This window comes from Fringilla coelebs (assembly GCF_963513975.1).
Source record: "Fringilla coelebs genome assembly, chromosome: 28".
NCBI lineage: Eukaryota > Metazoa > Chordata > Aves > Passeriformes > Fringillidae > Fringilla > Fringilla coelebs.
Window position 1 is genome coordinate 5529765 of NC_140054.1, and position 23868 is coordinate 5553632.

General features: G+C 54.4%; 1 protein-coding gene across 8 annotated transcripts in view; it reads left to right on the forward strand.

Annotated features, from left to right (window-relative positions):
- Positions 1-23868, forward strand: part of MACF1 (microtubule actin crosslinking factor 1) — a 131661-nt gene that overhangs the window by 54707 nt on the left and 53086 nt on the right. For all 8 annotated transcript variants that reach the window (XM_084222735.1, XM_084222739.1, XM_084222741.1 and 5 more), the window contains 21 exons: positions 1975-7290; positions 7780-7929; positions 8271-8486; positions 8566-8715; positions 9358-9591; positions 10889-11032; positions 11118-11351; positions 11893-12102; positions 12553-13068; positions 13351-13527; positions 13976-14099; positions 14395-14603; positions 15112-15429; positions 16276-16442; positions 17394-17550; positions 18182-18299; positions 19498-19560; positions 20262-20503; positions 21219-21348; positions 22125-22324; positions 23067-23562. In XM_084222735.1, coding sequence (XP_084078861.1) covers positions 1975-7290; positions 7780-7929; positions 8271-8486; positions 8566-8715; positions 9358-9591; positions 10889-11032; positions 11118-11351; positions 11893-12102; positions 12553-13068; positions 13351-13527; positions 13976-14099; positions 14395-14603; positions 15112-15429; positions 16276-16442; positions 17394-17550; positions 18182-18299; positions 19498-19560; positions 20262-20503; positions 21219-21348; positions 22125-22324; positions 23067-23562 — 9571 coding nt within the window. The remainder of the gene's footprint in view (positions 1-1974; positions 7291-7779; positions 7930-8270; positions 8487-8565; positions 8716-9357; positions 9592-10888; positions 11033-11117; positions 11352-11892; positions 12103-12552; positions 13069-13350; positions 13528-13975; positions 14100-14394; positions 14604-15111; positions 15430-16275; positions 16443-17393; positions 17551-18181; positions 18300-19497; positions 19561-20261; positions 20504-21218; positions 21349-22124; positions 22325-23066; positions 23563-23868) is intronic.

The window sequence follows — 23868 nt, forward strand, 5'->3', positions numbered from 1 at the left end:
TGAGTGAAGCCCTGTTCAAGCCACTCATGGGGCGAAAGTGGCAGGGCTGCTTTTTTTGAGATCTGCCTGTCCAGCTTTCACCTAAAAATGCAGTGTTTTGCTCCAAACTGGACTTTGCAGCACATTCCAGGTGTTTCAGAGCAGGAAATGATTTATTTTATTGCAAGCCCTTTAGCCCTTGTGCTGGCAGCAGAAAGGTGAACAAAGCACTTTGTTAAGCCGTCACAGATTTGGTGCAGCCTCCCCGTGGAATAGATGCTTTTTTTTTTTTTCCTTTCCCTTTTCCCCCCTTTTGATCAGGAAAATTATTTTAGAGCAAAAGCCTTCTCCAGGGCTTGTTTTGGTGCAGCACGAGGCTGCTTTGGGGCTGGAACAGTTTTCACTCATAGACCAGATGAAGCCCAGGCAGCAAAACAAGAGATGGCAGTGGGGCTTCACCTTAAATCCCCGTCTGCAGAACCATCCCTGCGGCTCTGCTGCGGAGCTGTTGCTTCACTGTAGAGGGAGCATGAAGAACTCTTTAACATTTGCTTGCTGGAAACATCCAACTGTCAGAAAGAAGTTACAAAAGACCAAAAAAAAAAAAAAAAATTGCAAAGCAGAGCGCGCTAAATTGAGCATGATGTGTCCCTGTATGGTTTGTGTTTCATGTCAACTGTTTTTGAGATTAACTGACATCCTTGCTTACAAGTTTAACTAACCCCCCTGGGATTTAAAACAAACAAACAAAACACACAAAAGGGAAAGAGGACGGACCTGTGTGTGGGGTTCTTTTTGCAAAACAAAACAGTCGCATGCTGGACGCTAACCCCAAGCTTTACACTGTGTGTGATACGGCTGAACTGCTCCATAAGGCTCTGTCTTTAACTGCTCAAGGCACACCCTGCAAGTCGGTAAGTAAAAGCCTTTTACTCTCCTCCCTCCCATCCATCTCCTTTTTTATCTCTTTCTTTTGTTTTTTTCCCCCCTTTCCCTCTTCTCTGTCTTTCCACGGCTTGTTCATCTCTGAGTATGCACGTCAGGGTCTGGTGACGGTGGTGGAGAGCTGAGGTTGTCCCAGAAGGTTCCTCCTGTCCCCACAGCAGGGTGTTGGGATGCAAAAGGAATTCATTCCCTAGTCCTGGTTCCCTCCTTGCTATCCCCACAAAAATCTTGGAGTGCTTGGGCCAGCCTTACACCCAACCAGTGGCACTGGGAGAAACCCAAACGTCCAAAGAGCCTTTGAACAAAGACGCTTTATCACCTAAATTATCACCCTCCCTGTGGGGATAGCAGCAAGAAAAGCCCCTCCAAAAACCACCACAGTAGTTGGTGTGGTCCCAGTTTGTCACTGTTTTCATGCTGGAACCTCCAACTTGTTCCATTTCTCGCCTGGCCCTGTCTGAGGAGCAGCTTGGAGGTGCTGGAGTGGGGGCCAGGTGATGCCTGGGGAGCTGCCCTGCTCCTGCCCTGATGCATGGCTGGGAGCTGCTCCATGGCACGGGGCTCTGGGGTGTTCCCCACCCATCCTGGCACTGGGGATTTGCTTGGGAAGTGCAGGATTGTCAGCATGGCAGGAATCAGCATGGAGGCTGTGCTGGGAAAGGTTCCTCTTCACCCCACAGTGGGTGGTTTTGGGGGGGGTTTTCTTCCCCATGAGTGGGATTTGTGTCGTCTTTACTTTTTAAAGCTGGAGTTGTTGAAGGGCTCTGTTGTGCTTGTTGGTTTCCTGCCCCCTTCTCTGTGGAGCATTAGGAATGATTCTGAGTTTTGGTGCCTGCTGCTTTGCTGCATTACTGCTGGTGGATATTGGAAGCATCTTGGTGCTGCCCTGGTGATGGACTAGATTTCAAACACTTTAGGACTTTCTAGCCTGTTTGGGGATTTTAAGTTTTTTGGTTTTTTTTTTTAACTGAGGCCTCCCTGAAACTCATGCAGTGAGTGCTGGAAATGCTGGATTTTGATTTAATTCTTTTCCTTCTCTTTCTGTTCCAGGGCAGCGAAGCCGTGGCAGGAGTGATCGATCTTGGCACGGTAGAAATATTCCCTGTCTTTGGTGCCATGCAGAGAGGTCTGATAGATCAGGACACAGGCCTGGTCCTCCTGGAGGCCCAGGTGATCTCCTCTGACTTAGTTGTCCCAGACACCAGTGAGAAGCTCTCCTTGGAGAAAGCTCTGGCAAGAAACATCATTGATCTCAGGGCGTTCCAGGTGCTGCAGGAACTGAAGGATGCTCTCCAGCAGGTGGAAGAAGTCAGATGTGAAGGGAGGCAGCTCCTCCCTGTCGCTGCTGCCATAGAAGAGGGGAGGATCACTGAGAGCATGGGGCTGAAGATTCTTGAGGCTGAGCTCGTCACTGGGGGCTTTAAATTCCAGCAGGGCAGAATCAGCATGGAGACAGCAGTGCAAGAAGGGCTCCTTCCCCCCCAGCTCCACTCCAGGCTCCTGTCTCACCTGGAAGGCGGCAAGGATTTGATTGACCCCAACACTGCTGAGAAGATCAGTCTGCCTGAGCTGCTGGACAGGTGCATCACCCACCAGGAGACTGGGCTGAGGCTGCTCCCAGTCAAGCAGCTGGCGGGAGGGATGGTGAGCTTGAGGTCAGGCAGGGAGGTCAGCATCTCCCGTGCGGTGCAGGAGGGGCTGATAGACAGGCAGGTGACCATCAGGTTGCTGGAAGCCCAGCTCTTTGCTGGTGGCATTGTTGACCCCAGGACAGGACACAGGCTGACTGTGGATGAGGCTGTCAGGCACCATTTGATTGACCAGGATTTGGCCTGCACGCTCCTGATCCGGCAGCTCCAGACTGGTGGGATCATGGACACCACCACGGGACACAGGCTGACCCTGGATGAAGCCCTCAGGAGGGGCTTGGTAGCTCCAAGGATTGCCCTGCTGCTCCTGGAATCCCTGTGGTCCTTCATGGGGCTGCTGTGGCCAGAGACAGGGGAGGTCATCCCTGTTGCAGATGCTTTGGAGCAGGGGATCCTCTCCACGGAGCTGATCGAGGAGGCTCTCAGCAAGAGGCAGCTCCTTCAGGCTGTTTTTATCCCAGAAACCACAGAGGTGGTGTCCTGGCAGAAGGCAGTGGAGCAGGGCACCCTGGAGAGAGAGGTGGTGAAGAAGCTGAAGTCAACAGCCATGCCTGATGCCCTGGCCAGCCTGCAGCTCCCTGGATCTCCAAGCAGGAGTAGGCAGGGCCAGAGCTCCCCTGGAAGGAGCCCCACAGGTCAGGAGGAGCCTCTGCTGAGGAGTGATGATGAAAGGCTGATGTTCCACTTGATGACCCACAGCTACATCAACATCCACGATGGCCAGAAGGTGCTCTTGGTGGATGCAGAGCTGAACAATCTCACTAAAGCTCTCATCCAAAGCCAAGACAATGGATCCTGTGCACAGGTGCTGGAAGGCTTTGAGGAGACAGAGGCAGAAGCAGCTCTTGAAAGTGAACCTTGCAATGGTTTGGCTTTGCAGCAGCTTGAGCTTCAATTTGCTCCTTCAAAAGGTGAAAGTGAGGAGATCCTACCACCCAGAACTGCTTTGGAGAATGGGGAGGTGGTGGTGGGACCTGAAAGTCTCCTCTTGGAGGAGGCAGAGGATTTCCTGCATGTGGAAGAGCAGGAGCAGATTTCCCCTGAGCAGGAGACCATGAGGAGGGAAACTGATGCTGAATTTGGAAAAGAACAGGTGACTTTTACAACCAAGGATAAACATCAGGTAAAATTATTGATGCCAGAACCTCCCAGTGACCTTGATAGTGGATTAATCAGAGAAAGAGAGGAAATGATGATTGAGGCAGAAGAAGAGTCCGAGCCTCCTGCAGCAGATGGAGTGGAAGGTCCCGAATATCAGAAGAGGGCACTGGAAAGTGGGGCAGTGGTTGTGAAAAGTGAAATCTGCATAACAGTGGGCGTTCCAGAAAGCAGAGACAGACTGAAAATCGTGGCAGAGAGATCTGAGGGCGTGAGGGAACCTGAACGAGAGGCAGAAGGTGTGAGAGAGGTTTATTTGCTGAAGGAGGGGACAGTTGAAAATGGTGTGCTGGGAGGAGAGGAGGTTATGCTCCCTGCACGTGGGGAGGCAGCACCAGCAGAGAGGCAAAGCAAGGACATGGAAACCACGCTGGAAGTGGAAGAAGGAGAGCGGGAAGAAGTGCTGGGTGACGAGGGCGTTGAGGAGCCACCCCTGCCAGCCCCTGAGGAGCAGGAAGCAGAGGACACTTTGGAAAAGCTCCTGGTGCAGCTGCAAAGGGGTGGCATCACCCATGAGCAGACAGGCAGGAGCCTGCTGCTGGACGAGGCCGTGGCCTCTGGGGTGGTGTCCGGGCACACGGCCGTGAAACTCATGGAGAGGATGAGGATGTTCAGTGGCTTCTTTGACCCTGGGGCTGGTGAGCCCTTGACCACTGAGGATGTGATTGAAGAAGGTCTGATGGATGAGAAGCTGCTCCAGAAGGTGCTCACCTCTGACAAAGCCATAAGTGGCGTCCTTGACCCTTGCAATAATTTTGTCTACTCCATCAAGGACGCTGCTGCTGTTGGCCTTCTGGACGGGGAGACGGCGATGAGGATCTTGGAAGGGCAGGTGGTCACTGGGGGGATTGTCGACTTGAAACGTGGCAAAAAAGTGTCAGTGACTTTGGCTTCAAATCTGGGCCTGATAGAGCCAGCCAGTCAGACAGAGCTGGTCAAGCTGGAGAAGGCTTCCAAGGGGAAAGGCACTGATGAGGTGACCAGGCAGAAGCTCGTTAATTTGCAGGCTGAGACCAGTGGGATTGTGGATCCTGAAAGCAAACGGCCTTTGACTGTGGCAGAGTCTGTTGAAAAAGGGCTCCTGGAGAAGGAAAAAGCTTTTCAGCTCTTGACCAAGCAGGTGGCTGATGGAGGAATCATCCATCACGTGTCTGGGATGAGGCTTTCGGTGGACAACGCCATGAAACACGGTTTGATCAGTCCAGATCTGTGCAAGGAGCTCAGGAAAGCTGAAAGCGTGGTCCTGCAGGACTTTGTCCATCCAGCTACAAAGGAGAAGCTGCCCTTGCCCCAGGCAGTGTCACTGGGGCTCCTTAGCCCAGAATTCCAGAGGAAAGTGCAGGAAATCCAGGCTGAGAGTGGAAGCATTCTTGATCCAGCTTCTGGCCAGAGACTGGCACTGAGCCAGGCAGTGCAGGAGGGCTTGGTGCCCCAGCAGGTGGTGGAGAAAGCCCTGTCATCTTCAGAGATGAGAGAAGGCATTGTAGACCCCGAGACCTGCAAGATTGTTCCCTACTCAGAGTTCCTGAAGAAGTGCAGAATCGATATTGAATCTGGCCAGAGGTACCTGGAGGTCCATCCCTTCCAGGCCATCAGGGATGAGGTGACAGGGGCCAAGCTGCCCTGTGCTGAGGCAGTGAGGCTGGGGAAGGTGGACCCCCTGCCCACCCTGAGGCTGCTGCAGGCACAGGCAGACAGTGGAGGGGTGGTGGAGGGCTCTGTCAGCAAGAGGCTGTCCCTGAGGGCAGCTGTGGAGCAGGGGATGCTGGATGAGGCCATGGCCAAGGTCATCGCCACCAGCCAGCTCAGGGCTGGGGGAATTGTGGATGCCCCCGGTGGGAAAAGGTTGACTGTGAAGGAAGCTGTTGGAAAAGGACTGATTAGCCAAAAGTTGGCTGCTGGTCTTCGGGATGTGCAAATATCCGAGGAGAAAGTTGGTTCTGAGGTCTTCAAGGTAGAAAAAATGCAGTTCCTGCAGGAAAAAATAGAAAAACTATCTCCAGGAGAGGAGGGTGTCATCCTCCCTGCCAGGTCTGATGGTGCTGAGCCCAAAGTTCAACCTGTGAGCCATGACACGGCTCAGAGTGCAGCTGCAGCCACTGAGAAATCCCCCAAAGCATGGACAGAAAGGAAATTAAAACCCCAGGAAGCTTCAGAGGGTGCTGTCCATCCCCAAGATGAACATCACCATCATCATCTTCCTCACCCCCAGGCAAAGGCTGAGGTGACTCCAGAGCCCCCCTCAGTGTTGGGGACAGTGTCTCTCCCTGAAGAGACAGTGGTGGCAGGGGCTGTGGAAAAAGGGATCCCAAAAGGCAGCTCCCAAGTGAGAGCAGCCCAGGGCAAGGAATTGAGGGAAGAAATGGATGGAAGGATGGAGAAAGCAGAGAGACAGGGCTTGGAGAAGGAGCAGCTAGGCACAGAGGTGCTTCACAAGGAGGAGGATGGTGAGGAGAGGAGGAGGAGGGAGTTGGTGAGTGCAGAGGGAGTTGTGCTTCACAAGGAGGAGGATGGTGAGGAGAGGAGGAGGAGGAGGAGGGAGTTGGTGAGTGCAGAGGGAGTCGTGGCAGGTGGAGAAGGTGCAGTGGTGACTTCTGGGCCAGGAGAGAGAGTGACCAGTGTGGTCCAGGAGACACTGAGGGAATCTGTCAGTGTGGGCCCAGGGAAGGGAGGGATGGCTCCTGCAGAGTCTGGAGAGCCCCCTGAGGTTGGTGTTCCTGTGGGAGATGAGCTTGCAGGGAAAAAAGCTGTCAAACACACAGAAAGAGAAACCTCTCACACAGAAGGCGCCGTTGATCAGGAAAAAGCAAGTGAAACTGAGCTGAAACCCACCCAGAAAAAGAAAAGCAAGAAAAAGAAAGCAAAGCAGGGCAGCATTCCAGGAGACAGCGCTCAGCCAGAGGAACCTGCAGAGAAGCAGCTCCTTCCTGCTCTGGTTTCCCATGAAATTCCAAGGAAAAAGGGTGAGGAGGAGCACTTTGCCTCCAGGGTGCCAGAGCCAAAACGTGAATCCAGCCCTGAGGCTGCTGCTGGGTTGGCACGAGACACAGGCAAGCACAAGGGTGGAAAAGGAAAGAAAACAATTCCTGGGAAAGATGCAGAAACCCCCAGGGAGGATCAGAGGTTCCCTGTGCCCCCCGAGCACGGGGAGGCTCGAGAGGTGGGGAAAGGTGGGACCAGGGATGGCCAAGATTCCTTGGTGGCCCTGAGCCTGGAGGAAAGGATGGCTCAGGAAGAAATCAGGGTGGAAACCGCTCAGGATGTGCCCAGCACCACCACCGTGGCACAGGAACCACCCCTTGACTTGATTATCCGAGAGGAACCCCCAGAAATTCAGGAAACCTCTGCAGTCCTGGAGCTTGGAGACGAGAAGCAGCAGGAGCAAAGAGCTGAGCTCAGAGCAGACCAAGGAGGTGCCCCTGCTCCCCCAAAATCCCAGGAAGGAGCCCCCCAGGAGAGGAGCAAGCAGCCAGGCCCAGGTGATCGGGGTTTGCTCTTGCCTGTGATCGTGGAGGGGGAGCTGCTGGAGACCTCCAGGGAGTCCACCAGGCCAGCCCAGGTCAGTGAATATTTTTGCTATTTAGGCAATTTTTCTGAGCTATTTGTGGATGTTTGGTGCTAAATCTGTCTGGGATCCTCGGCACAGCAGTCAGCTGGAGCATGAGGGGTGGATGTTGCAGTATCAGCTGGCAAAGGAGCTGGTGATGTACAACTGGAAACACTCAGGGCTGAGTTGTGGCTCCTTTTGCTGGAGCATTACTGCTAAATGACTAACAAGTAGAACTCTTTTTTTTTTTTTTTTTTTGGCATTTTTGCTGCAACACCAAGAGATCTCTTGCCATTTATAAGCTTATGTTGGAAGAAGAACCATGTGTTTTATTTCTCCTGTAGTAAATCTTTTAGATAAGGCTGGCAAGTGGCAAGTCCACGAGCGGGAACGTTATTAACAAATTTCTCCTTTGGGGGAAAAAAAAAAAGAATTTTATATAACACTTTGTCTTCTTTTCTGCCTAAGTTTGAAGCTTTGATTTCCTATCTGATTCTGCAGATCAAGTTCAGCAAGAAGATGTGTCTGGAGCACGACCAGAGGCTGATATCTTATCTCTCCATGCTCCGAGACATCGAGATGAGAATCAAACGTGTGCAGCCAGCAGAGCAGAATTTGGCAGCCCTGCATGACCTGAGGCAGCAAGCAGAAGTGAGTGAGGCTGGGCCAGGCTTGGCTGGTGTTAGACAGAGCTCCCCAGTTTCCTGCACAGCCCTCCCTGCTTCTGAGAGTTTTGTCTGAGGTTTAACAGGCTTTTATATCAAACCTCATCCCTCCTTCTGATCCATCCACCCTGCCCAGACGACAGCCTGAGCTTGGCTGACAGGAATTTTACAGCCTGGAGAAAGGCAGGAGAGTGCTGGCAGCTGAGCAGGCCTGGAGGGTGGGATGAATTTTTCTAGACTGAGTGTTTGGAGCTGCCTCTCCAAAGCCCCTGCTGGGTTTTGGCAGCAGGGAGGTGAAGTCACCCTGTCGTGCTGTCTTTGTCTCAGGCTCTGGGCTCTGAGCTGCAGGAGCTGAGCTTCCCAGTGAATCAGGAGCTGGATGCTGTGCAGAGGATTGTGGCCAACCCCCCTGAAGAAGTCCCTGAGCAGTTGCTGAAGGCTTTGGAGAAGGATGCCAAGAACCTCCAGAAGTCTCTGAGCTCTGCGAGCGAAGTCCTGCAGTCCCGGCTGCAAAACCTTCGTGGGGCGGCAGAGGCTGAAAAGGTAGAGCTGGCACCTGCCCCCTGCTGCCCCAAAACCTTCCTAAAATTCCTCCTTGAAACGTTGAATTTCTGCTTTTCAGGCTAAAATCCTGGCCCAGCACGAGGCTCTGGAGGGCAGGCTGCAGGAGCTGCTGAGCTGGGTCTCTGGCACCACGGAGTCTCTGGATGACAGCGATTTCCAGCAGGTCACTGATGGCAGCAGCTTGAGTCACTGCCTGCAGCACTACCAGGTAACCATGGCAATGCCCCTAATCCTGCAGGCTGATCAACTTGCTGCCCTCTGCACAGAGGAGAAGCTTTTAATCCTGCTTCTCTGCCAGAGCCTACCCAGGGTTTGCCCTTAGCTTGTGCTGCTGTCTTGGGTGTTCTCTGAAGTAATTTGTTTCCATAATGCACAGCCTGGTTTGGTTGTTTGAAGATGCTGCTGTGCAGGGGTGTGGTGGTGGCTGAGTGACCTGGGGAGATCCTCTGGGAAGCTGCTCCATCACACCTGCCCTGGCCTCCATCACCTGTACGAGCAGCCCAGTCTCCTTATCCGTTTTCTAGCAATAAAGATTATTGCCAAGCTTGGTGGTGGCATCTTGGCATGGAAATCAGGGGATTGAAGGCTTTGAGAGCTGATCTGGGTCAGGTCTGGGTCATCTTCAGACCCAAGGGCAGCCCTACTGTAAAAAACCTCTTGGTGAGGTGCCTCCAGCACCTGGTGCAGAGGGAAGTTGGAAAATCCCAGTGGTGAGACACTCCCCTCCATGCTCAGTGCTGTTTTGGGACAGTTTGGTGTTTCTGGAATATATTCCATGTGGCAGAAGGGAAGCAGTGCAGCCCAGCCCTGGCTGCAGGGTCATTCTGGTTGTTTTTTCTCTCCCATTCAGGAGCTGAAGGGGCCCCTTGCTGACACCAAGGCTGAGCTGGACGCCGCTGCCTTCGACATCCAGCTCCTCATCTCGGAGCACGCCCAGGATTTAACCCCCCAGCAGAGCAGGCAGCTGCTGAGGCTGCTCAATGAGCTGCAGAAAGCCTTCAGGGACCTGTCAGAGCGTGTGACAGCACGGCTGGAGGTGCTGCAGGTCTGCCTCCAGCAAGTGGAGCAGACGGAGCAGGTGAAGGTTGTGAGACATCTCCTCCCTTTGCTCGCTGAAGCGCTTCCCAGCCCCAGGAACAGGAGCTAAAGCACCTCAGATCTGGGATTTCCCCTGCATGCCACTCCCAGCTCAGGAGTTCTCACTGCACACCATGAGCTTCCTCTAAAAGTCTTTCTTCTTCCTACCAGGCAGAAGGTAGCTCTGCTCCCAAAATATGGAGCCCTGCCGAGGTCTGGGCACAGTTCTCTGCTAGATATGGAATTGTTTGGGGCTGGGTGGAATCAACCCTGTAATCACCCCCAAAATCCCTGTGCAGAAGGGCCACCCCAGACATCCAATGTCCTCTTTCCACTGCTCACATCAGGCATTGCTGTCCCAGGGAAGCAGCTGGCAAGGACAAAAATAAGTCCTCAGATCTGCTGCACTGCTGCAGCACCCAGCACTGCATGGATCCTCTCATCCAAGACAGGATTAATGTGTTTTTTTTATTAACAATTGCTCTCTGTAACTCTTGCCTGTCCTCTCTGGAGTGTGTGTGTGTATTAACCAGTTTGCTTTGCCTTTTCAGATTGAGTGTGCGCCCATCCTAACCCAGGAAGAACTCGCTTTGCAGCTGAAGAGCTCTTAAGAAGGCTCTTTCAATTTGCTTCTGTTGTTTTATCTTGTCACTGGGAGAAACAGGCACAGTGTTTTGCACAAGTTTGTTCATCACCTTGCTGAAATGCCCAGTGAAAATCTCAGAAACCTTTTATCCCCCCTGGCAGCGGGGGACAGGGGTGTCACAGGGACTCTCAGGTCACATCATGCTCAATTGCTCAAACAGGCGCTTCTGTGTTGTGCTCTGGCAGCAAAAAGAGGAGCTGGATCAGCTACAGAAACACTTTCCCTCTCCAGGGCTCCCTTCCCAACCCCAAATCATTAAAAAATCCCCTATTTGGGGCTGTCTGGGGCTCCACAGTGGCGCTGCCTGGCCCAGGCCGTTGTTGCCTCTCATTCAGTGAGTTTCTGCTGCAGTTTAAATGTTTGTAAAGTGGAATGGAAAAGGCACAGAAACTCGTGGCTGAGTTTTCCTGGGAGAGCAGTGCAGCTCCATCCTGCAGCTCTGAGAGAAACCTCCAAAGGTGCCACCAGCTCAGCAGGGACGTGGCACCTGCTGCCAGACAGGGAGCGCCTGGAGAGCCGCAAAGTTTTCTGTGCTGCATCCTCCCCTCCAGGAACTGCTCCAGCTGTAACCTCACCTTGCCTTTCAGCAGCGTGAGAGGAGGTGCAGGGCTGGCACTGACTGTCCCCTGTCCCCCTGTCCCCTTTCCTGTGCCCACAGACGCTGCAGGAGCAGCAGGCAGCCCGGGCACAGAGCCTGGCCGAGCTGAGCCGCTGGCTGGGCCAGGCTGAGGACACCCTGGCAGAGCAGCAGAGAGCAGAAGGGGACCTGCCTGCCTTGCAGCAGAGGCAAAGCGATGTTAAGGTCAGTGATATTTAAAATTTGGGGGGCAGGGGTGGAGAGGTTTCACCTGGGCAGTGCCCAGAGCCTCATGGCATCACCCCCCCAGGAGCTGCAGAGGAGCATGCACAGCAGAGCCGCCTCCTTCGCCGGTGTCCTGAAGAGCACAGAGCAGTTTTTGGAGGAGAACAAGGCCAAGCTGGAGCCTGGGGAGCTGGCAGCGCTGCAGCGGGACCTGCAGCGTGCCAAGGAGCAGTACCAGTCCCTGCAGGAGAGGACAGAGGTGGCCCAGAAGGAGCTGGAGAGCGCTGTGAGTGCTGCAGTGCAGCAGGAGACTGAGAAGGTAACGTGCCAGGAGCTGCAGAGCCTCCAGGCTTTGCTTGAGGGGGACTGGGAGGTCCTGGAAGCCCATCTGGGTGATGCAGCACAGGGCAGTTTGTGGTTCCTTCCTGGGTGTTCCCTGGGTGAGGTTTCCCCCGGATATTTCTGTCATTAAATGCTTTGGGAGTTGCAGCCAGGGATGAGCTGGTTGTGGAGGGAATTGGGGAGGAAAAGGTCCCTTACTCTGCCTTTGGGGTGGCCCCTGAGGGATGAGGATTGTCAATCACATCCCAGCCCTTTTGGGGTGAGGGCCCTGGCTTATGTGAGGATGAGAAATTCAATGCAGCAGCGAGGCTGAGATTTTTCACAGCTTTTCTGCACCTTCCAGAGAGCCACAAAGGGTCTGGAGGTGTCGCAGGCATTTGCTGAGGCTGGGAAACTCCTCGGGTTTTTTTTTGGTTTTTTTTTCTCCTTCTGCTGATTTTTGTCTCCCTCCCCCGTGCAGCAGTTTGCTGAACATGCAAGAACTGGGTCATTCTTATCTGGAGCCCTTGTGCTTTCAGGTGAAAGCTGCCAAAGAGCTGGAGGAGAACAGCAATAAGATCGATTCCCTTTTGAGCTGGGTGGCGTCTCTGGAGCAGAAGGGAGGGCTCCCAGAGTACAGACCACACCCTGTCAGTCAAGGCACGGGGACACAAGCAGGGAAAAGCACTGGGGATGTCCCTGATGGCCACGTTGCTGAGAGCCTGGATGAGCACTACGAGAGGCTGAAGGTCAGCACTGACACCTTGTCCCCCCAAAGCCTCCTGGCCCACGCCCTGTCCCTGCTGTTAGCTGGGTCTGAAACGTGGCATCCTCCATGTGGGAAGCTCAGACAGGCCCTGCCCAGCTTCCTGCAGGAGGTGCAGACTGTGTGGCGGGCATGTGCCCACCCACAAGGTGGGATCAGGGTCCAGCAGTGCCCGTGATGGCCACACAAGGGGTCACTCTGTACTCCTGCACCCCAACCTGGGACAGTCCCAGTTTTCCCCACCCTGCTGGTGCTTTGTCACAGAATCATGGAAATAATTGGTTTGGAAAGGACCTTAAAGATCATCCTGTTCCACTCCCACCTTCCACCAGACCAGGCTGCTCCACTCTGCCCTCCACCCCTCCCAGGCTCAGCTGCGGGGGGCTGCAGAGACCCTCAGCACCGAGCTCACCTTCACCCCTGCCTCTTCCAGGCGCAGCACCAGGAGCTGCTGTCCCAGCAGCAGGACATCATCCTGGCCACGCAGGCAGCACAGGCTTTCCTGGACAAGCAGGGGCCCAGCCTGGCTGGGGAGGAGCAGCAGAGGCTGCAGGCGCAGCTGGCGCAGCTGCGGGAGCGGTACCCGGCCGCGCTGGCGCGCGCCGAGGCGCAGCTGAAACGGGCGCAGCTCCTCAGGGAGGAGCTCCAGAAGTTCCTGAGGGACCACGGAGAGTTCCAGGCCTGGCTGGAGCAGGCAGAGCAGGACCTGCAGGGGATGTACAAGGGGGACAGCGACCCCGAGTCCCTCAGGCAGCTGCTGCGGCGGCAGGGGAGCTTCGCGGAGGATGTGATCTCCCACAAGGGCGACCTGCGCTTCGTCACCATGTCGGGGGAGAAGCTGCTGGATGGGGATGCTGGGGATGCTGAATCCCAGCTGTTGATGTCCAGGAGTGTGGTCAAGAGCAAGCTGGAGGATGCCACGCAGAGATACACCACGCTGCACTCCAAGGTATGGAAAGGGCTGGGAGCTGGGGGCTCTTTCCCTCCTGTGCAGCGATGGCAGAGGGATATTTGTCCCAGCTGCCAGGATATTTATAGATTGTAGGACAAGGATTGTCTTCTACAAGGCTTGGGTGACACCCTTGTCTTGCTGTTACCCCTGGTAATTCATTCAGCCTGTGGCAAGATTGATTTTTTTTTTTTAGTTGCTTTTTATTTCTTGCCGATTCCTGCGCCTTTTCCTGCTCAGTGCTTGTGTGCATCCCTGTCACCTCTCGTTGCTCCTTTGCAGTGCTCCAAGCTGGGCTCCCACCTGAACACCTTGCTGGATCACTACCAGCAGTTCCAGGAGGTGGCAGAGTCTCTCAGGACGTGGCTGCAGGAGAGTGAAGCTGCCCTGGGGAAGCTGCTCTCTGAGACGGTTTCCTCAGACCTGGCTGTGCTGCAGAAGCAGCTTGCCAGCACCAAGGTACACTTGGGGGATTTCCTGGGAAGTGCTGGAGCCTGGATGGGAATTTGGCTGCTCTGAGCAGTCAGCAGCAGGGAGGAGCCTTGACCCATTGATGGTTTTTTTGCTGGCTGAGGGCAAAGATGCACCTGGAGATGTAGCAGGTCTTGTGCTGCCCATCAGGTGGGTCAAACTTCTGGGAGAGATGCTTAGGGGCTGCAGTCAGCCCAGAGGGACATAGAGGGGGACATTCTTCCCCCATGAGGGTGCCAGAGCCCTGGGACAGCCCAAACCCGCTGATCCAGCTCTGCCTGTAGCGTGGGGGGAGATTTTTCCATCATTTCCTAATGATTTAGTGATGAAGTGCAGAGGATCCCATGGAGGGTGTAAAAGAAGCCCTGAGCTCCATGAGCGTGGCAATCCTGCCCAGGACCCATCTCTGATTTTGGCTTGTCTTGTGTGAAAACAGCAACTGCAGGGAGACCTGGCTGAGCACCAGGTGCCAGTGGAGAAGCTCCAGAAAGCAGCTCGGACCCTGCTGGACATCCAAGGGGAGCCAGCCCCAGACCACGGCCACATCCAGGAAACAACAGGTACAGAGCAAAGCAGCTGGCAGGGAGAGCTGGGGAGAGTGGGAACAAACCAGAGGAGGCAAAGATAAGTCACTTTTTGGGGGAATTTGGGGGTAATCCCATAGCAGTGCATCCTCAGGGTTTGCGTGTGGGGAGGGATGTGGCCACTTGTGTTGCGTCCCCCGTCACTCTGCTGAGTTTGGGGACAGGGATTTGTCATCACTGGGAGTTTTTGGGGAAGCAAAGGTGACCCTGGCTGCTCTCTGAGCACTTGGAGCTCTGTGCCACTGAGTGTCCCCTGTGCTGAACCCTGCAGGTGCCATCGTGAGCCGCTTCCAGAGCCTCTCCCAGCAGATGTCCGAGCGCTCGGACCTGCTGCAGAAATCCATTGCTCAGTCCCAGAGCGTGCAGGAGAGCCTGGAGAGCCTCCTCCAGTCCGTGGCTGAGATTGAGAAGAGCCTGGAGAAGGATCAGCCAGCTGTGCTCACCTCTGCCTCCATCCAGGACTCGCTTGCCACGAGTGTGGTAAGGCTGGGCTCCCTCACCCCAAACACCCCAGAGCAGCACCTGCACCGTGCAGGGGGAACTACTGAGTGCTGAAAGCACCAGAAAACCCCAGAAAAGGAATATGAGCATAACCTTTGTATTTTCATGGAATCCCTGAACGGTTTGGGTGGGAAGGAACCTTAAGCACCATCTAATTCCAACACCTTCCACTGGACCAGCTTGCCCTGTGCAATCTGGCCTTGGACATCTGAAAGGATGGGGCAGCTCCAGCATCTCTGGGCAAACTGTGCAAGGTCACAGGCTTGTTAAAAATCTCCTTTTTTCTTTGCTAACAAGATTTCAGACACAGGGAAAAGCAGAGCATGTCGGGCAGGTCAGAAAGGAAAGGAAAACTGGGATACAAAACTATTTTTTCCCAACTCTGGTTGTGTCAAAGCGCCTGCTGCTGCTCCCGAGGGCAGCCCAGTTAGTCCTGCTGCAGAACCTTCTTTAAAAATCCCTCTCTCCCCTCCTGTGCTCCCCACAGAAGCTGAAGCAGGACATTGCCAGGCAGAGGAGCTGCCTGGAAGCCACCCGGGAGATGGTGACGCGCTTCACCGAGGCCGCCGACAGCCCCGCGGGCACCGCCCTGCAGGACAAGCTGGCCCAGGTGACAGAGCACTTTGGGAGGCTGTGCCAGCAGCAGCAGGAGCGGGAGGACGCCCTCAAGGGCCTCCTGCCCAAGGTGGAGCAGTATGAGCAGCTGTGGGAGAAGCTGCAGCAGTTCACCGAGAGCAGGACGCGGGTGTTGGTGTCCGGGAATCAGCCGGACCGAGACATCGCTCACTTCTCCCAGCACATCCAGGTGAGGCCCTGGGCAGGAGCAACACCTGCACCAGGTGGCTGAAAAAGGCTCCAGGCTGGCAGGATCCAGCCCTGCCCAGCTGTGGGAAAAGGGGATGGTGTTTCCCAAGAGCCAGGCTGGTTTTCAGGTGGGGTTCCTTTAGGATCCAGTCCGAGTGTAGCAGGATTTTACCAGTTAAAGATTCCATGGGGTTAATACAGCAAAATATCCCTGTGAGGGTGGTGCAGGATGTGACAGAGACCTTGGAGGTCTTAGAGCTTGGGAGCTCATGGAAGTGGCTCCTACTCTCTCCGGGTGATGTTCTTCAGCCTCCTGGAGTGTTTTAATCCTGGAATGGTTTGGCTTGGAAAAGACCTTAAAGATCATCTCATTCCAAGCCCCCTCTCAGGGACAGGAACACTTTCCTCTAGACCAGCTTGCTCAGGGTTGCCTTGGAGACTTTCAGGGGTGCTGTGGAGCTGTGCAGGATTCCTCCCTTTGGCTTCCCACAAGTGTCCTGCTACAGGGGGTGCTTCATCCACAGCCTCAGAAATGTTGGGAGATGACAGGAAACCAGACACCTGTGCTGTGGCAGGGGTTGATTTGGCTTGGTCTAGGGCATGCCATGCCATGCCATGCCATGCCATGCCATCCCATCCCCCAGCTCTGGGGACAGTGGGATTTGCCCCTGCAGCTGCTCCAAGTGTTTGCTGAGCTGGAGGAGCAGGTGGCGCTGAGCTGTGCCCAGCATTTGGCACTGGTGCCACTCGTGGCACTGCCCACAGAGCTCAGCAGGGTGTGGGGCTGCCCAGTTCATCCCCTCTGCTCATGGGGAACGTGGTCAGCATCACCCTTTGCTCTTGGCAGGAGCTGAACTCGGAGATGAGGCAGCACCAGGAGGACCTGGCCACGCTGGAGCAGCTGGCTGAGGAGCTGAGCTCCTGTGGCTTCACCCCCAGCTCCTTCCAGCAGCAGGAGAAGCTGCAGAGCCTGAAGAAAGATTTCCTGCAGCTACAAAAGGTGGCAAAAGACAGGTGAGTCCCTGGGAGGGGAGCCTGGGGGTGGCTTCATGGTGCAAGCAAGGCCCTGTGGAGATCTCCTTTCCCAGGAGGGGGGCATGAGCCAGCTCTTCCTGCCACCCTCCTCCCACGCCAGGATCCTGAGGCAGCTCTGCTCCAGCTGACGCTTTAAAAAAAGCCTTGGCTGGGGGCGTTGTGAAAAATTCCTGGTGCTGCAGCAGGAGCAGGAGCTCTGCATTCCCCAGCTCCAGCCCAGAGCATCCTGCTGGCTGCTGGGAGGATGGGGAGCAGCAGAGCAGCCTGTTCCTGGAGAGCCCTGAAATGGGGATAAAAGGGAGCTTGGGCAGGGTCAGAGCAGCAGCATCCCTGGGAACCACACCTCTCTGGCTGAGTCTCCAAAATCCCTGGGGAAGGCAGGGAAGGTTGGTGGGGAAAAGCAGATGAAACTCCCAATAATCTCCAGCCATTCAGGGCTGTGCAGGCTGCACACAAGGACGAGCCAGAGGGGCCTGTGACCCCCATCCAGGGGCTGCCTTGTTCCCCCAGGATGGGCTGGGTGGATGGAGCTGTGGCCAGGGAGGAGGGGCAGCACAGCCTGGGCTCCCCAGGGGTGCAGGTGCCTGGGGGGACACGGCATGAATGAGCCCTCTCTTCCCAAAAGCATTCTTTTTCCAGGACAAACAGCCTGGGCAGGCTGGCAGTGGTGTCCCATGGCTGTTGGCCACCACTGGAGTGCCCAAAAGTGCCAGCAGCCAGGATTTGAGGGGGTCAGCAGCAGTGAGGGGCTGGCACTGGGTGCGCCCCATTTTGTGCTGTCCCCAGGCAACATAATAATAATAATAATAATAATAATAATAATAATAATTTTAAAAAGGGCTCCTAGGGACACAACTGTGCCACATTCAGGAGGGGGTAACTGCAAGGCAGAGCACGAGCTCTGACTCTCCAAAACCTTTTCTCTCCCAGAGAAAAGGATGCATCCTCCTGCCAGGAGCAACTGGATGAGTTTCGGAATCTGGTTGGCGCCGTCAGGAAGTGGCTGAGGGAGAGTGAAGGCAAAATTCCACCTGCTGAGACCTCCCTGGGCACCCAGGAGCTGCAGCAGCACAGGCAGCAGGTCCAGGTGGGAGCTGGAATCAAACTGGGAAACGCTGGAATGTGAAACAAATGCCAGGAAGCAGAGGCTTGCTGATGGTCTCAGCATGCACCCAGCAGCCTGCAGAGCAGGGAGCAGTGTGAGAGGTTTCTTGGGCACTGCCTGGTTTCCTGTCACTCCCTGTGCCTGCTCTGGGCAGGATGCAGGAGTGGGAGACTTGAGCACACTGGGTTTTCCTGAGTGTTTCCCGTGGTAGGGGTGGAAGGTGGCCTCCTGTCACCCTCTGTGCTCCAGCAGAGGGATGTGATAAATCAGGATGTGCTGGGCTTTGACTCACAGGCAGAGCAGCTCTGCTGAGTCACCCACAGCCCTCACACCCCACAGCAGCCAGCACTGGGCTCAGCCAGGCTGGAGGGGGAGGAGGGATGTCCCCAGAATGGTGGGAGGGAGAAGGTTTCCTTCAACAGACCCATTAGTTGGGAAGAGCTTTTTTTGCTGTTTGATTCCCCCCTGGCAGAAATAAATGTGTCACCGCTTCCCCCAGTGCTGCTTCCCTGGCTGCTGTGTCCTGGTGTCACCACAGAGGGGACAGGGGAGGGAGGAGGGGGCTGTGGCTGGGCAGGTGTGGCCCCCAATCCCAAACTTGGCTTTTGAGCAGGATCTCCTGGAGGAATGGAAGGGGAAGGGGCCCCAGGTGGAGGAGATTGGCCGCAGAGGGACCCTCCTGGAGAGCCTGATCGTGGAGATCACAGCCCCCAACACCCCTCCCAAGGCAGGTGAGTTGTGGCCAGCACTGCTGGGGACAGCTCTGCTGTCAGCACTGCATCTTCTCTGCAAAAAATGGGGTTATTTCCCCCTTTTAACCAAATTCAGAGTGATCTGAGGATCGTGAGGCTCAGCCCAGTGGTTGAGTCACTGGCACTCATTGCTTCGATGCATCATCCTAACTTGGCTTAATTAACTGTAGCCTAACGAGCTCTGAATTGCCCTGTGTTTGCTGTGGGGACACATATCACTCTCTGGCAGAGCTGGGGAGCTCATGGAAGTGGCTCCTGCTCTCTCCTGGTGATGTTCTTCAGCCTCCTGAGGGCTGGAGGGTTTTAATCAACCTCCAGCGTTTGGGTTTTGTATCTGGATGACATTTGGGGCTGTGATAGTCAGATGTGATTTACTGGTCTCCCTTTTGGCTTCAAGTCTGTGAAGCAATGAGATTATGTCTGGTTCATTTGGAAACCAGCTCAAAGATGTCTTCCAGCTTGTGAGAACAAGTCCCTGGACTCTCATCGCTGATGGGAATTTATGGGAATTTATGATCTGGATTTGTTTGTTAGGATTAAGTTCATCAGCAGTTCTCAGGAGAAGTGAGGAGAGGCTTGTGGGTGACCAAAGGTGCAGCCCCTTATGTCCATGAAAGCTTTAAAATACGTGGTTAGAAAAGAGAGACCTGCCTGAAAATGTGACTCTCCCTTTGGTTGTGACATCTGGTGTCCAGAGAAGGGACACTGGTGCATCCTGCATCTCTGGGCAAAGACAGCATGAACACAGGGCTGGTTTGAACAGTTCCATCCCATAAAGAAAAGGAGGATGTGGGGGAATGAATCCCTTCAGGGAAGGCATTCAGCAGTTTTATTGGGTGTAAGTCACCAAGTCATGCTCGGGGTAGCAGCTTCCCAGGCCCATCCCCATTATCCCTGCTCTCATGTTGGGATGCTGGGAGAGCTGCCCAGCTCCAGAAGCTTCAGAAGCTCCAGAAAGGCAGGAACAGCTCCAGGAAAATGAGAGGAGCAGGAGAAGGAGCCATAAAGGGGCTCCAAAGCAAATTGATGCCCCATGCTGGGCAGGTGGGCAGTGGAGACACCACATCAGTGCTTGGGGGTCCCTGTCATGCAGCAGCCACTCACCACTTGCTGTCTGCATCCCTGACACTTCTGTCTTGTCCCTCTTGTCCCTCTTGTCCCTGTCCCCTCTGCCCAGGTGCTGCTCTGCCCACTCCAGGAGGTGCAGGAGGCAGCGTGAACGGATACCACACCTGCAAAGGTGAGCTCACTGTCAACACCCCTGAGCCATCCCCCTGTCCCTTTGTCATCCATGCATTTCCACGGCCTGGGAATGCAAACCTCAGTGTGACACTGCCAGCATCCCAGCAGAAGGGAAATGAGCTTGGCAAGGGGTTGGGAATTCTCAGCTGCTGCAGTGGAGGGTGGAGGTTGGGCTGAAGGGCAGAGAGGAGCAGCCTTGGGGAGGGACAGCACCCTGACACCTCGTCAGGTGGTGCTAGGAGCTGATAAATGTGAAACCATTTTAAGGCCTGCAATTAAATTTATTGGTTCTGTGGGATTATAACAACATCCAACCCTCCACTTTGAAGAGCAATTTTAATTATTGCCCGTTATCTGCTGTTAGTTCACCGGTCCAACGAGATAATTGGTGCATAAAAATGGCTTCATATCTTGGAGCCAAATTATTTAACCTTGTATTAGCAGTGGCTTTAGGAAAAAGGGGCTCAGTTGGCATCAAGCTCACCACCAGAGAGCTTTGTTTGTAAGCTGTCAAAGGGCACAGGGGGGACAAGCGGAAAATCCCCAGTGGCAGGAGAGGTGAGGATGAGAGGCAGGCACAGCGTGGCCTCTTCCTCCTCATCCCAGCTCTCTGTGGCTGCCTGGGGCTGGGTTAGAGCCTGATGGTGCCAGGTGGGGGGCAGGGACAGTGGTGCTGACCCCGGGCTGGCTTTTGGGCAGATCTGACGGAGATCCAGTGCGACGTGTCGGAGGTGAGCCGGCGGTACCAGGCGCTGGGTGCAGCGCTGCAGGAGCGCCTGCAGCAGCTCTCAGCCATGCTGGACAGGATGCAGGAGGTGCAGGAGGAGGCCAGCTCCATGCTCAAGTGGCTGGAGTCCAAGGAACGGATGCTGTCCGAGCTGGACGCCTCCTCCTCGCCCACCAAGACGGAGACGATGAGAGCCCAGGCTGAGCACAACAAGGTGATTGCTCTTCACGACTTTCTGGGGTCACAGGGTCACAAAATGTCCCTTAGAGATCATCCAGTGTGCTGTGCACCTCCCAAAGGATCCCAGAGATGGGCTTTGTTGCACAGAATTAGCCCCAAGGGTTTGCCCTCAGTTAAAGAAGGGTATTCCCAGGCATGGTTTTAAGCTGCACCAAGGGAAGTGTAGGTTGGATATCAGGAAAAAGTTTTTGACAGAAATGGTGATAAAGTTCTGGAATGTTCTGCCCAGGGAGGTGGTGGAGTCACCATCCTTGGGTGTGTATTTTAAACAAGCCTGGATGTGGCACTGGGTGCCAGGGTTGAGTTGAGGTGTTGGGGCTGGGTTGGACTCGATGATTTGAAGGTCTCTTCCAGCCCAGTGATTCTGGGAATTCTGTGAATTCCAGGCAGATTCATGGAGCAGCAGCCCAAAGTTCCCCTTTGCTTTTAGACCTGTTGATGTCAGGCTGAGGGGAAAAAGAGATTATTTGGAGCCCTTGCTGCTGAGTCACTCCAACTTCTCCTGGAAAGCGATTCCCAGCCTTTCCCTGCCCTTGCAGCCAAGTTAGGTCACAATAGTGCTAAAAAATTGATTGAACTAAAGAGCAAAGAAGAGAAATCATCCAGCTCCAGCTTGTAGGTGCTGCTTCGTTCCAACTCATCGATTCTTTTGCCCTGCACCTGAGGAAATTCAAATCATTCTTTTCCAGGCATTTCTGGCTGAATTGGAACAGAATTCTGGGAAGATCCAGAAGGTAAAGGAAGCACTTTCTGGCTTGCTGGAGAAATATCCAGATTCCCCAGAAGCAGCGAACTGGAAGAAGATGCAGGAGGACCTGAGTAAGTGCCTGGAGCATTAATGAGGCTTCTGTCTCCAAACATCACGTTAGACGTGGCTCAGGAGCGAGGGGCAATCCCAAAGTCACGCTAGAGCAGAGTCACTTCTAATTAAAATTCAGTAAATAGCAAACCTATCTCTGAGCTGTCTGGTGTGGAAGGTGTTCCTGAGATGAGCACTGTCTTGATTAATGGGATCTCTGTGATGGATGTGGATTTTTAAAGGATTGCCTCCTAAATTGCTTCTTAAAAAAAAAAAAAAAAGGGGGGGGGGGAATGTGTTAGCAGCACAGGTTGATTGTTTTGATTAAAAGCTTCACTGCTTGATATAAAATTCTAGTCATTAGTGAGGCTACCCTAGGTAATTAAGTGTTGACTAAACAAGGCTGTGTGCTCAAAAAGAAGCCCAGAGATTCCCTCCTTTGAAGTGGCAGGAACGTGTTGGCTCCATTGAGGAGATCTGAGTGTGCTGTGTGAGGACAGGTACACACCAGAGCATCCTCATTTATCAGGCCAGGGGTGTGAGGTGGCAGCAGTGACTAGAGCACAGAAATCCTGCTTGCAGGGTTTTCTCCTAAGAGCTTCCAGGAGCTCCTAGGAGAAAGCCACTGGATTTGGGGAATGGCTTCTTAGATGGAGAGTGGATAGAGCCAGCCTAGTTTTATTGGAAAACAGAAATTTCCCATGGTGAAAACCACAGAGAGGGGGAAAACAACCTTGGTGATGGAGGGGTGGGCTGGCCAGGAGCTTGACCACAACCAACAGAGGTGGTGCTTCAGATTGCAGGTGGGAGAGGGCCAGCCAGGCCACGGCTGCACGGCAGCAGAAGCTGGAGGAGTCAGCAACCCAGCTGGCCACGTTCCAAGCCACAGAGGCACAGCTGAGGCCCTGGCTGATGGAGAAGGAGCTGATGATGAGCGTGCTGGGCCCCCTCTCCATCGACCCCAACATGCTGAGTGCTCAGAAGCAGCAGGTGCAGGTGAGAGGGGTGGGTGCAGCATGGAGGAGAGCGTCTCGCCCAGGAGGGAGGTGGAAGGGTTGTGCTGGGCTTGTGAGCAATTCTGAGGTGCAGTGAGTGCTCAGAGACCTCATGGCTCCTCTCCCAAGTCCTCCAAACCCCGCTGAGCCCAAAGGTTGTGCTGGTCTTGTGAGTGCTCCTCGTGGCTCCTCTCCCAAATCCTCCAAACCCCGCTGAGCCCAAACTGCTGTGAGTAACTTGGAAAGGGTGCAGTGCTGAGCTCCCTTCTTGCACTGGATTGACTCAGCAGTGAATCACCTGGCCCCTCTTGGAGAGTGAAATTGCTCTATTGCCTGTGCTGACGCTCTGCAGGACTCGCTGATGCTGCCCCTCTGCCTGCCAGCCTGGCCCTTCCACTGCTCCTGCTTCCAAATCCTAACATGGCTGTAAGCAGCCACATCATGAAGCCAAAAAGCCCCAGTGGAGATAATTAGATTTTCATCCCATCTAAGTGGTTTATGCTGCATTATAAGACAAATAAGAGAGAGAGCAAAGTCCTGGAGTCACAGACCCGTCCCAGCTTTTTAACTCCCAAGGTCACAGTAAATCCTGGGCTACCCAGCCCAACTGCTGTCCCACCCCAGGGCCTGTTCCTGCTGATCCCATGGGCTGGATAAAGCCCCTGGAAGCCTGGTTTGTTTTGACTGTGTGTACTCGGAGCTGTCAGTTTTATGCAAACATTTTAATGTTATTTCTGTTGCAGTTTATGCTGAAGGAATTCGAAGCTCGCCGACAGCAGCACGAGCAGCTCAACCAGGCAGCCCAGAGCATCCTGACTGGCCCTGGAGATGTTTCCCCATCCACCAGCCAGGTGCAGGATGAGCTCCAAGGGGTCAACCAGAAATGGTCCGAGCTCACCGAGCGCCTCAACTCCCGCTCCAGCCAGATTGACCAGGCCATAGTAAAGAGCACCCAGTACCAGGAGCTTCTCCAGGGCCTCTCAGAGAAGGTGAAGGCTGTTGGGCAGCGCCTGAGCAGCCAGTCTGCCATCAGCACCCAGCCTGATGCTGTCAAACAGCAGCTGGAGGAGACCAGCGAGATCCGCTCGGACCTGGAGCAGCTGGAAGAGGAGATCTCAGAGGCTCAGACCCTCTGTGATGACCTCTCCGTCCTGATTGGGGAGCAGTACCTCAAAGATGAGCTGAGGAAACGTCTGGAGACGGTGGCACTTCCCCTCAAAGGGCTGGAAGACCTGGCAGGTGAGATAGAGGAGGAGTTGCTTGAGATGTTAGGATGTCAAGCTGCACCCCTGCTCTGTGCCAAAGAGCTCTCCCACCACTGGGTTTATGAAAATAATAGGAGAAGCACCATTTATCACTTTTTAGGGTTCTTCATGGGTGTTTTGTGTGGCACCAAGCACGGGAGAGTTCCAACTCCAGAAATACCTGGAGAGGGAGCAGAGGCGTTTAGCCCCGCTGATGTGACTCTTCACCAAGCAGGGTGGCACATGCTTGGGAAAAACCAGGTTCCTAAATTCAGATTGGAGCATGAAGAAACCCCAGTGG